Source organism: Dreissena polymorpha, chromosome 3 (genome assembly GCF_020536995.1).
Source record: "Dreissena polymorpha isolate Duluth1 chromosome 3, UMN_Dpol_1.0, whole genome shotgun sequence".
Taxonomy (NCBI): domain Eukaryota; kingdom Metazoa; phylum Mollusca; class Bivalvia; order Myida; family Dreissenidae; genus Dreissena; species Dreissena polymorpha.
Genome location: NC_068357.1, coordinates 50,755,001 through 50,767,983, shown reverse-complemented (window position 1 = coordinate 50,767,983; position 12,983 = coordinate 50,755,001). Strand labels below are relative to the sequence as shown.

Sequence of the window (12,983 nt, the reverse complement as noted above, 5' to 3'; positions counted from 1 at the left end):
TTTGTCAGGAGCAATCGCCGCCATATTGGATTTAATCATTTTCTTTCGTAAATAAAATGAATAATAGTAAAGTAAATCTTCTTTACGCGGTCGTAATGCGTTATAATTCGCATGCTGCGTTACATTGAATCGGGGCATATGGTGATATTTTTACTAGTTTTACAGTTTGTGTGTGAATTTTTAAAGACTATTTTGCGTACCAGAACAAATACATTTATATCACTACGCATGAATGCATTCGTTAGATTTAAGCAATTTTAAGAATGAATTAAATTAATTGTTAGGCTAAGGTTATTAGATCTAGTTATGTTAAATGCCACGTTGAAAAAAAAAATCAAATGGGATAAATAGAATGCTAGGATTAGCGTTGAATACGGAGAAGTTTATGTTGCTCGGCTTGAACACTGAAAGCGCTCGCCAAGGCTCGCGCTCCCGGCGTTCTAAGCCTCGCAACATAAACTTCTCTGTATTCAACGCTAACATAGTATTCTCTATTTATCCCATTTTTAACGCGACATTGACGGTATAACACCTTATGAAATATACTAGCCTGTATTCAACACAGTGGGATATACCTGTCGCGTGCACGGACTATTTTTTACTTTACCACTGAATGATTTTTCATAAGAAATAAAGTCGAGAAAACTTTAGCTTCAAAATTATACGACCTTCAACCTTAAAATCTAGTCATATGACATAATTTTTCGCCATCCGTATAGTGATGAATCAGCTCAAAATGACACTTATTGCATCATTTTCCCCCCAAAAAAATTTGAGTATTTATTATAAACGCAACTTATTTCACATGTACATGTACTGTATATCGACATATTTGAATTGTCAATTTATCACATTTTCCTTATTTCGTGTAATGTGCATTGTTTATAACCCATGCCTATACTTTTGAGATTTAAGAAACTGAATGTACAATAAGCCATACAAATATCGCACAATTCATAAATTATCTGCAATATTTGCTTTCCGATTTAATATACGTTCGGCATAGAGCTGTGTAAAGTATAAGATGGTAAAAATAGCCCCACACTGGAATTCGGAAAGTCCCATTTTGTACACGGGTATTATCCACTCATTTATTTGTTGTGTAATGGAATGTTTTCATTCTTTGTGTATTTATATATTAAATTATTTTCTTGTACAATAAGCGCATTTACCATAGACAAATAAAAAAGTGTGCAAGTTTAAACATAATTATGTTTGTATGCAGAAATCTACAAATGCAACCGAGTTTACCAACGGCTATTATTTGATAAACTGCTCCGGTTCATTTAAACAGCAGTAATGTAGAGTACATGACGTATCGTGTAACGAAGAAGAAAGTTGATTGAGTTCGTTAACTCATTTGAATATAGTGATAGGATGGCATAAGGGTCTTTATTTAACTATGCTAAAATAATTATTAAAGACCCTAGATGCAAAATCGTCAATTATTGAGTTAAATGGATTATTAGAAGAATTTTAAAGGATAATTAAAGGTAAGATACTAGTTTAAACGTGTTTTGCTTTTTTTGTACTTTTGTCGTTCCCTGTTCTCGGGAAAATGATTTTAACATGGACGCCATTGATGCATCTGATCACACACGGCATACCCATAACATTATATAAAAACACGATTTGCGCTTACTTAAATTCGTCGTCTTAAGTCGGAAAACGTATTGCCCTGTATATAAGTTCAAATAAAGTGTCAGTCGCTGCAATTGTCTGTTTACTCGTCGAAATTGTCAAGGTCGTCGACGGTGTACATGTATGTTGACATCGCCATCATTTTGTCAGGAAGCAATCGCCGCCATATTGCATTTTAATCATTTTCTTTCGAAAATAAAATGAATTATAGTAAAGTAAAATCCTCTTTTTGCGGTCGTAATGTGTTACAATTCGGATACTGCGTAAAATTGAATCGAGGCATATGGTGATATTTTTACTTGTTTTACAGTTTGTGTGAATTTTTTTAAACTATTTTGCGTACCAGAACAAATACATTTATATCACTACGCATGGTTACATTCGTTAGATTTTAAGCGCTTTTAAGACTGAATTAAAATTATTGTTAAGGTTATTAGATCTATTTATGTTAAATGTCTCGTTGAAAAAAATCAAATGGGATAAATGGAATACTAGGATTAGCGTTGAATACAGAGAAGTTTATGTTGCTCGGCTCGAACACCGAAAGCGCTCGCCAAGGCTCGCGCTCCCGGCGTTCTAAGCCTCGCAACATAAACTTCTCTGTATTCAACGCTAACCTAGTATTCTCTATGTGCATGCATGTTTGAAAATTAGTAAATAAAGATAATTATAAAAAACAATGCTTATTATTAATTCAATAGAGGGGCAATTGTCCCATGGGGCAAATGTCCACCTGAGTAATTGAGGGAAGGGGCAAATGTCCACCTTGAGAAATTGAGTGAAGGGGCAAATATCCACCTTGAGAATTTGAGTTAAGGGTCAGATGTCCGTTTAGTCCTGATTTCATGCAGGGGCAGATGTCCGAAGGGGCAAATATCCTACATTCAGGCTAATCTGGATCGACACTTTACGCACTTGCATTAAACCCCCTTTTCCAAGAAGCTCATATGTATGACCTTAACACATACCTCATATTGCGCCATTCATTTTTTTCTCCGCCAACGCCTTCCGTGGAAACCGTAAGCAAGCCGTGTGGACTACGTTTCGTTTTTGCGGGTTTCGCTGCCAGAAATGTAGTAAAAGGTTATTACTTTTTTCAATTTAAATGCATATGCATCGATCGCGTGACGAACCTCAGAAACACAGAAACAGTGCATTAAAAGAGAGGCCGTTTGACGTTGTTTGGTGCCTGCATTTCGGAATCTGTATATTTGTTTTCAACTTAAAGCAAACTCGTCATGGCAGGATTTGCATGTCACATTAGAGTCAGCGTGGACGACATGGAGGCGTTGCCGAGGTGTGCCATGGGACTTTTGCATCAAATAATGACCGTAAGGCCTGAACACTCGTTTGCTTCCACTTACCCGACCATTGTTGTCCCGACCATAAACTACATGTACTTTTGGTATTCCGTGTATTACCGATAGATTAGATCTGGAATTAAATATAAATGAATGATAATCATTATCATAAGCCATAATTTACGCGGAGAGAATACGCTGCCCTCATCAGATTTATTATAAACGCTGTGACGAAAGTATACATTTTCTAAATAAAGTGTAATGATATAAAGCTACTGCTGGCGTCCTCTTTCCTTATTGATTTGTGCTTCTAATATACCGGTTCTAAACCAACGTTTTTACAGTTGCGATCTTATACACCAATATTCGTCTCGTTGCATTCAGTACTAAGCATGGACTGACTACTCATCAACGTTGGCAAACTTTATAGACGTAAAAAGTACAGGTTTTAATATTATCAGTTTCATTGCGATATCAACTGCTAAAATGTTTTTTATGTTCAATTTTGTTTTTGAAATGTTTGGCCCTGTATTGTAATGTGTATATCGGTAGACAATTGATCACGTGACTTAAAAAAACTACTTAGGGTGTTGAAATAATATAGTTCCCCTGATGTGTCATATTTTGTGCGATTTATAATGTATTCTGCATTTAAAACAAGTTATAGACTGGTTAATATAAATTTTTAAATACTAATAGAACACATTGTACAATCATTAATTGACATGTCATCTCTTATTTTCTTTCAGGAATGGATTATCATGACTTACATTCATGTAGGCAAGGATATAGTCATAATGTTATACAGATTACGATTAGAGATTAGATCGTTCATGACGTCGCGCTCAGTACTGGCGTCAAGTTACGTAACGTCAAAAAATACGGAAAATGAATGCTGACGTTAAGGTGTATTTTTAGCCGTTGACTCTTGGTTCTGTTTGTTGTTATGTGGTAGTTTTTCTTCCGAATTTTAAAGTTTACATATCAAAACACGCAGAATTGATTTATCTTTTCGACGAATGTATAGTACAATACGCTGCGTTTTTGAGCTCTCCGGACTTCCATAAAACAGGTTTTGTTTGCACTAGATTTGGTACTTTAAATAAAATTTGCAATTAAAATCAAAACTGGGCTAAGAAGGGTGTACATACATCGTTTTACAAAGTTCATTAGTTAATTTATGTCCATATAAATAAATCCCTCCAGTTATGTAAGAAGTAAAAAAATGTTTAACTCTAATGTTGACAATCTGCATATGGTATATCTGTACTAAATAACAAAAGTTCACACATGTTGTTTTATTTATTTAGTTAGTCAGTCACTTATGTCTATGTGACATTAATGAATAATTAGTGTTCTGATTCCAAACACTAGTAAGTAGCTCTTCATTTAAGTGATTCCCATAATTATTGATGCATTATCAAGTATACACCTCATAATTTTGTCGCTGATTATGCCTAGAAAATGTCTGCTATAGAGCATCTAATCAATCCACATCAGGAGACCTGGCAGACTCTCGGTCATTACGATAAAACATGATTAGCCGCCTAATTGAAACACAAGTGCATGCGTGGTTCCATGCGTAAATTGACAGTTGTCAGGTATGGTATTGATCTATATCCTTATATAAACTTGCAAGCAATCAAATATGTCGTACCAATCCGGATTATTTTTATTCTTAAAGCCTAAACCAACGATAAAGTCTTGAAAGAACATAACAGAACCGAATATAAATAGTAAAAATTAAAAAATCAAGGAACAACACTAACATGTTAAATGTAAACTTGAAATTGACTTGACTATTTTGTTAAGTTTTTGTAAGTTTTTAGTTTTGTTTTATAGTGAATCGGCTTAAACATTACTATGTATGTAAGTATAAATCGTTGGGTTTCAACAGCATCTCGCACTAGGGACACAACTACATGGGTTAACAATATAAACGAATAACGTCTTTATTTATAAAAGTTTCATTCATCGCGATAACGGGTCAGCTAGTTCGGCCATAAGAGACAACCCATTGACAAACCTTACTCTCAATTCTTAGCCTATATACCAGGAGATTAGCAGGAATGCAATCGGTAATTTTTAATAAAACTGTCTACTAGATTGCAAATATGACATATCACAGTTAGCAGTTATAATGTATATTCCACCAATTCCAACACAGTGTCCTTATATTTCATGCTTACTAATGATTATTTTTGAATTATGCTAAAATAACGACGTCATAAAATCACGAACATGACGCCATTTCACAGTTTTATAGTGAAAAATATCGATAATCTGCCATGATTAAAACAGTGAGTTGTAAGTTTTCATTTCCTGGTATTTTTCTAAAACCCACAGTAAAGCACACAATAATCTTTCTACATGATGTGAATACCCTTCACTTTTCTATCAAGAGCTGTAAGTTAATAATTGATACCTCAATTTCGCGTGTAAACATTCAATACCGTCACGCATCTGATGCTTGCCGACAATTGCAAAGATTTCCTTACTGTAGGTCTCCAACATGACACTCTTAAATTGGATTTGATAAACAATCATGTTCAAGACTTAGCTTCGTATGTCACCCTTTTGATAAACAATCATGTTCAAGAATTAGCTTCGTATGTCACCCTTTTCATAAACAATCATGTTCAAGAATTAGCTTCGTATGTCACCCTTTTGATAAACAATCATGTTCAAGAATCAGCTTCGTATGTCACCCTTTTGATAAACAATCATGTTCAAGAATTAGCTTCGTATGTCACCCTTTTGATAAACAATCATGTTCAAGAATTAACTTCGTATGTCACCCTTTTGATAAACAATCATGTTCAAGAATTAGCTTCGTATGTCACCCTTTTGATAAAGCAAGGCAGTCTCAAATTAGTTAAAACGGTAATTGGACATTTGAACAATTTTTCCATGAACGAAAAATCGGACGCATGAACTCGTGATATGTTAAATTGTAAATATCATACTTTCCAAATCAAAAATAACGAAGTTCATCATCGAAAGGTTGTTTTTATTTGAAAGATTTTGTAACTACACAGTTTTGTTGTTATCGATCGAATCTTTATCAGGTTGCTTATTGCTGAAATATTTTAAAGATTAAAAAAATGGAACATGCATGAGGTTTTACATTTTTCAAGTATAGTTTCACGTATCCACCGTGAACCTTGCATTGCCATACTGTATTATTTAGACTCGTGTTGGTTAAACACATACAGGGATACATGTTCTTTAATAAATGGATCACGCCCCGTATTGAAATTCTCTTCTTTATTCCTTAAATAATTAACATTTTGACATGAAATAAAGTATATTGCATGTCGTCTAATATTTCATCATTGCTTTACAAAGACATTTAGAATGAAATACCTGAGAATATTCATCTTAAAGACCGCATAAGATATATATAAAGCCTGAGTAAATTTTCAATTTAAATTCTGACACTTTGTTACTGCAGTAACGAGATATGTTCTTCTAAAGTGACAGTGTGTTTGTTCTCCGTAAGCACTTTGGTTAATCATGTCACACGTAAATTCTTATTAGAGCTTGTGTAATAACACCACAAGTAAACAACTACGTTAATAAAGTCATGGGAAAGGTTTTGTCCGATGTAGTAAAATCATGGGAGAACTTTTGTCCTTGGTATTAAAATCACGGGAGAGATTTTGTCCTGGGTAGTAAATTCATTGGAGTGCTTTTGTCCAGGTTAGTAAATTCATGGGAGAGCTTTTGTCGGGTTAGTAAATTCATGGAAGAGCTTTTGTACGGGCAGTAAATTCTTGGAGGGCTTTTGTCCTGGGAAGTTTAAATCATGGGAGAGGTTTTGTCCGGGCTAGTAAGTTCATGGGAGAGCTTTTGTCCGGGATAGTCAATTCCCTGGAAAGCTTTTGTCTTGGGTATTAAAATCACGGGAGAGCTTTTGTACTGGGTAGTAAAATGGGAGAGCTTTTGTCAGGGTCAGTAAAATCATGTGAGAGCTTTTGTCACGGTTGTAAAATCATAAAAAAGCTTTTGTCCTGGGTATTAAAATCACGGGAGAGCTTTAGTCCTGGGTAGTCAAATCATGGGAGAGCTTTTTGCCGGGTTAGTAAAATCATGGAAGAGCTTTAGTTCGGGCTAGTAAATACATGGGAGTGCCTTTGTCCATCTTCAAAAAATGTGTAGAATGATGAAAATGTCCGGGTAGTTTTTTTTGGGGAAACCCACCGTAGCCGCATACGTCCATATTAACCTTTAATGTATCATGTTTGAATAGCGACTGCTTCACAGCCACAGACGGATCTGGGTATCGCGGAGCCATCTACAGCCCTAGGGGCAGGCCAATGGGAAGACGCGCTCACACTTTATTCCACGTGGTATTATTAATTGTGAGACGTAATGCCTCAAATGCTTAAAATGTGTTAAAGCTACATTTCTTTAACGGCCTTATATTATTACATTTTTGTTATGTGTTCAGTTGCCACATACAAAGAGCAATTCAATGTGGCTGAAGTGAATCAGAGACAAATTATTTCTTTAAATAAGATTTTATTCTCGCCAGTTAACCGGTTATTTTCATGTAAAATGAGTTTCTTTTGTCCAATTGTTTGTATGCGTCGTAAAAGTCAGTTTTATAGGTAACGTTGTGTTAATCGATCATTTCGATGCAACAAGTTGATAAAACAATCTTATGGTACCAGTTTGTATACAGAAGTGCAGATTCCAATATGTTCAGGAGTGATCCTAAAGCAAAGTACATTTGTATTATTGAATAATACCTCTGTGTGGATTGTGGTAAAGAGAAATATCGAGGAAACAAATGACAAGTAATTGTTATCAAACCATGACATTTTTTCCATGAATTGCTTATACCAGGACCTTTCATAATTTGTACTATGGGGCAAGGGAAACAACCTATACGTGCCTACAATGACGTATGCCTACAAAATATTGTGCACTTTATGCTAACGAATTGAATAGTTTGTAATCTTCAAGGGAATTAGGCCATACCTGTTTGGTACTCAGATCAATTTCGGTTATCAAACCTTCACAATGTTTAGCCTTGCACATGACTTCCTATTTATAATTGAGACATGTTATATATGAACAATTCTGCATATTTATATGCTATTATAGCGACCCCAAATAATGGGAGCATGTGGTATAATATAACACTTGTTCGAGATGGGGACATGTTTAAAACATTTTTTCGAGATGGGAGCATATGGTATAACCTTTTTCAAAATAGGGGCTTGTGGTGTTACCCATGTTCGAGTTGGGAGCATGTGGTATGACCCTTTTTTGAGATGGGAGATGGTGTATGCCCCTTGTTCGAGATTGGAGCATGTGGTATCACACTTGTTCGAGATGGGATCATGTGGTATGATCGTTGTTCGAGATGGGAGCATGTGGTTTTACCATTGTTCGAGATGGGAACATGTGGTATAACCCTTGTAGAGATGGGAGCATGTGATATAACCCATGTTCGAGATAGAAGCATGTGGTTTAACCCTTGCCCGAAATGGGAGCATGTGGTATGACCCTTGTTCGAGATCGGAGCATGCTGTATGACCCTTTTTCGAGATGGGAGCATGTGGTATAACCTTTGCTCGAGATTGGAGCATGTGGTATAACCCATGTTCGAGATGGGAGCATGTGGAATGACCCTTGTTCGAGATGGGATCATGTGGTATGACCCTTGGTTGAAATGGGAGCATGTTGTATGACCCTTGTCCGAGATTTGAGCATATGGTATAACCCTTGTTCGAAATGGGAGCATGTGGTATGACCTTGTTCGAGATGAGAGCATGTGGTATGACCCTTGGTCGAGATGGTATCATATGGTATAAGCCTTGTTCGAGATGGGAGCAGGTGGTATGACCCTTGTTCGAGTTTGTGTCATTTCTTGCTGCAAACTGTTGTCACATCAAGAGAACGTGTCGCATGCAACGATGTCGGTCGCCTTAAACGGCCTTTTCACGTTTTGGTAAATTAATAAAATTTAAAAATATGTTTCAGATTCGCAAATTTTCGCTGTTGTTATGATATGTGTGAGGAAACAGTAATACTGAACATTTACCATGCTCTAAAATAGACATTATATGCATCTTTTGACGATTTAAAAACCTGAGAATTATAAAGCGTTGCAACGCTAAACGATTGAATAATTTGGAGAGTTGTGTTGTTGTCGTTATATTTTGTGAAACTACGAGGATTACTTATATATAGCATTCAATACAACTTTCATTGTATGCGGCAAGATGGTAGAGGGGTCTAAGTGGTAGACTTTTTACTCCCAGGACTCCAGGGGTCAGTGGTTTGAGCCCTGTTTCGGGTTACTTTTTTTTCTTTTTTTAAATTTTATTCTTGATTTTCTCGAGCTTTTCAGAGCAAATGTTTACATTTATCAATAGAAAGCATTTAATAACAAACTTTAAAACATGCAAAATTCTGTGATAAGTCCCCTTAAACCAATCCTGCACACGTCAACTAAATTTTCAAATAATTTCATAGGCCACGCAATATTTATTGACATAATCGATTGATTGGCTTTTCTCAATCCGATAAACAATGCCCGGGACGCCGGACATATACATAACGGTTTTATTTATCCAAAAAAGAGAGGCTTCCGATTTGAGTATTTTAAGAACTAGTGAAACCAATTCTTTCTTTTGAGCATAAGACTTGGAATAGTGAGTCTACGCCATGTTCTTACCATGCTTACTATAGGAAAGAATACATTATATTTGATTTAAATCATTATTGTAATTTAGTATATAATAATAAACAACTCACTTAAAGGAAGCGATTTCAAATTTCGTTAATTTATGTTGGTAATTTATAACAACTTAATTGATAGTTTTATCCTTTTAAATATATATATATATATATATATATATATATATATATATATATATATATATATATATATATATATATATATATATATATATATATATATATAATGTACTTGATCTTAAACGTATGATGAATCTTTGAGGAGTTATAATCGTTATATCAACTGGCTTTCGTATATACGTGTATAATTATTATATACAATATTCTTCTTCTTCTTCTTGGCGTTAGCGCTACACAATCATGCCAGTTTCTGCAATGAATGTTGTTGTCCGTCTTAGATCTTAGACCTCCATACAGTTTTCTGTTGAGGGTTGTGTCTTCGGACCACTTCGCAGCTCGCTCCCGATCGTGTCTTTTGCATCTTTGAAGAACATGTTCAGCAGGTTGTTCTTCTTCACCACATGGACAGAGTGGTGAGGGTACCAGCTTGCAATATACTATATTAATTTTCATTTATAGCAATCGATAAAATACAAACATGAAAATATTCGTGCTGGGAGCGCTGTGCGTGTTGAGCGTGATTGCCATGGTATCCTCCACGGCACTGTACGGGGGATATCCGGCCTACGGTGGTGCTGTTGGATACGGTAACTATGGATACAGAGGTATAGGGGGCGGTATGGGAGGCGGCGGCGAAGGTGGATTCGGGGTAATCTTCGGCATCCTTATTTTCTGTAAGTGCTTGATTTATTTTCTTTATTTATACAATGTTGTATAGACTTGTTGTTTGTTGCAGCGTCTCTACAGATATATAACGTCCCTCTAATTTCGTTTATTAAGATCTCACATTAGGTGGATTCAACAAAGTTGCAGTTACAATGCTGTGTGTCTCATATTCATGAAATTTTATTCTAGTTTTGCACCATACAAGCATTATAACAATTCCAAAGCGTCATATGAATATGATTAATACTTGGTCTATTTTATTAATGAAAAACGGCTAGTTTTTCATCATTTATTCTTAAAAGTTTACCATCGTTATTACCAAGTTTACGAGTTTTATTTTGTCTTGCAGATTTTGTATTTATCATCATAATCAACGTTTTGTTCGGTGGCGCTGGTATCGGAGGTGGTATTGGAAACAATAACAACAACAAGAACAATTACTAGAAACTGGTAACTGTTTATAGAACGTTATTTACGCAATATGTCATTCATAGTTAATATTTTAAAGTCACATTGTTAAATCTCCATCATTGCTAAAGAACAAATGAATGATGATGCTAATAAAGCTTGTGATTTGTTCGTAGTTAACCACACATCTATAGTTGTCATAAATATGCAAACATGGCTTGAACCATGACGAATAAATATCTGCATGTGATGCTTACGCATATGGTGTCTTTGTTATTGTGCTAAATGTTTTTGCCGTTATACAAGATATCGATATTATTTTGTTGTTTTTAAAGTTATTTATGTTGTTTTCTTCTTTGTAAAACAAGCATTATTGTATTTTGCAGATTTACTAGCATCGTGCAAACTGAGCCAATTCTACTACCCAAATATATTATGACCATTGCAGTATTCGTAAACTATAATTGCTTTGCTCAAAATGCGTATGTAGCTATCATGACATCATATAACGTGTGCCGTAATTTATGACGTTTGGATTAAGTTCTCCACAATATTAGCGCGTCAAGCAGTTAAGTACCAGATCTGTGCGAAAATTAATACACCAAACAATGTAATAAATTATATCATACACGTTACTCAAACAGGTTTCCAGTAGATAAGTTATTCTCTGTTTCTGGTATCAGTGTGTGTGTGTGTGTGTGTGTGTGAGTATTCCTTCCACGTCTGAGGCTGCGGTATGTGTGGACACGGAGTCAACCTGCGCGCAGAGATTTAACTGGAACCAGCATTGGATTGTATCCGAGAGCATGGAACGACAACTCTGCGTGGAGATTGACACGGAGTGTGTTCCAGCTCTCAGTTGTTACTAAAATATTTGCTATTTTAATGTAGTATTGTGTTGTTGGAGGGGGGGGGGGGTTCAGCCGGAGCACCCGAAGGAAACCCCACCAGTCCGTTATAGTGACCACAAACAAAACGCACATGCTTCCGTGAACGGATATTGGGCCCATGTCGTCTATGTAAGAAGCGCGTGTACCAACCACAGCTCGTCCCTGAAGTATATGAAAGTGGTAATGATAAACAGCGTTAATCGGCCTGCCGGCCATAACAACGGGCATCATTTCGAATCCTCCCCCTAATGCATATTCAATGTACAGACAGTATACAGTGTAAGTCGTCAAAATGAAATATACAAAAATCGACTGCTCGTTTCGATTCGCTCAATCTACACTAGCGTTATGTACATTCATAAATATACATGAAAAGTACACGTATTTCTGAAACACATGCAAACTATTTTGTAATGTGTTTTCTCGTCACCAAAGCCTTCCTTGCAAACCGCAAACAATACTTTTTTTGTTGGCGGCATCGCTGCTTGAAATTAAAAAACAAGTCATTGCTTTTTATTGTTTCTCTTTTGTTCAAGGCAATTAAATGCATATGCAAACATCGCGTGACAAAACCATGGAGCACTTAAAACAATGAATGCAAAAGGAGGACTCCTTATATTGTTTGGTGCCTGCGTTTCGTAATCTGCATATTCGTTTGCAACTTAAAGCAAAAGAAACATCATGCAAACTTGTGATGGCAGAATTTGCTTGTAGAGAGCCATCGTGATAGACATGGAACCGTCGTGAATGACGTGAGAGCCGTCGTGGTAGACATGGAGCGGTCTTGATAGACATGGAACCGTCGTGGTAGACATGGAGCCGTCGTGATAGACATGGAGCCGTCGTGGTAGACTTGGAGCCGCCGTAGACATGGAGCCGTCGTGAGAGACATGGAGCCGTCGTGAGAGACATGGAGCCGTCGTGGTAGACACGGAGCCATCGTGGTAGATATGAAGCCGTCGTGGTAGACATGGAGCCGTCGTTGTAGATATGGAGCCGTCGTGGTAGACATGGAGCCGTCGTGGTAGACATGGAGCCGCCGTAGACATGGAGCCGTCGTGATAGACATGGGGCCATCGTGGTAGATATGGAGCCGTTGTGGTAGACACGGAGCCGTCGTGGTAGACACGGAACCGTCGTGGTAGACATGGAGCCGTCGTGGTAGACACGGAGCCGTCGTGGTAGGCATTGGGCCATCGTGGTAGATATGGAGCCGTTGTGGTAGACATAGAGGCTCAAACAT

General features: G+C 36.6%; 2 protein-coding genes across 2 annotated transcripts; one reads left to right on the top strand and one right to left on the bottom strand.

Annotated features, from left to right (window-relative positions):
- Window positions 1-10,252: 10,252 nt before the first annotated feature.
- LOC127872847 (shematrin-like protein 2) lies at window positions 10,253-11,072 on the top strand. Its single transcript, XM_052416263.1, has 2 exons — window positions 10,253-10,450; window positions 10,792-11,072. The coding sequence occupies exons 1-2, from the start codon at window positions 10,255-10,257 to the stop codon at window positions 10,884-10,886; spliced, it is 291 nt and encodes a 96-aa protein (XP_052272223.1). The 5' UTR covers window positions 10,253-10,254; the 3' UTR covers window positions 10,887-11,072.
- Window positions 11,073-12,419: 1,347 nt separating this feature from the next.
- LOC127872221 (mucin-1-like) lies at window positions 12,420-12,983 on the bottom strand. Its single transcript, XM_052415550.1, has one exon. The coding sequence runs from the start codon at window positions 12,981-12,983 to the stop codon at window positions 12,420-12,422; it is 564 nt and encodes a 187-aa protein (XP_052271510.1).

What these genes read in the sequence shown, in the direction of transcription:
- LOC127872847 (XM_052416263.1), top strand. Translation starts at nt 10,255, where the DNA reads ATGAAAATATTCGTGCTGGGAGCGCTGTGCGTGTTGAGCGTGATTGCC. An exon ending in CTTCGGCATCCTTATTTTCT is followed by an intron (nt 10,451 to 10,791) that starts GTAAGTGCTTGA and finishes TTTGTCTTGCAG; the next exon opens with ATTTTGTATTTATCATCATA.
- LOC127872221 (XM_052415550.1), bottom strand. Translation starts at nt 12,983, where the DNA reads ATGTTTGAGCCTCTATGTCTACCACAACGGCTCCATATCTACCACGAT.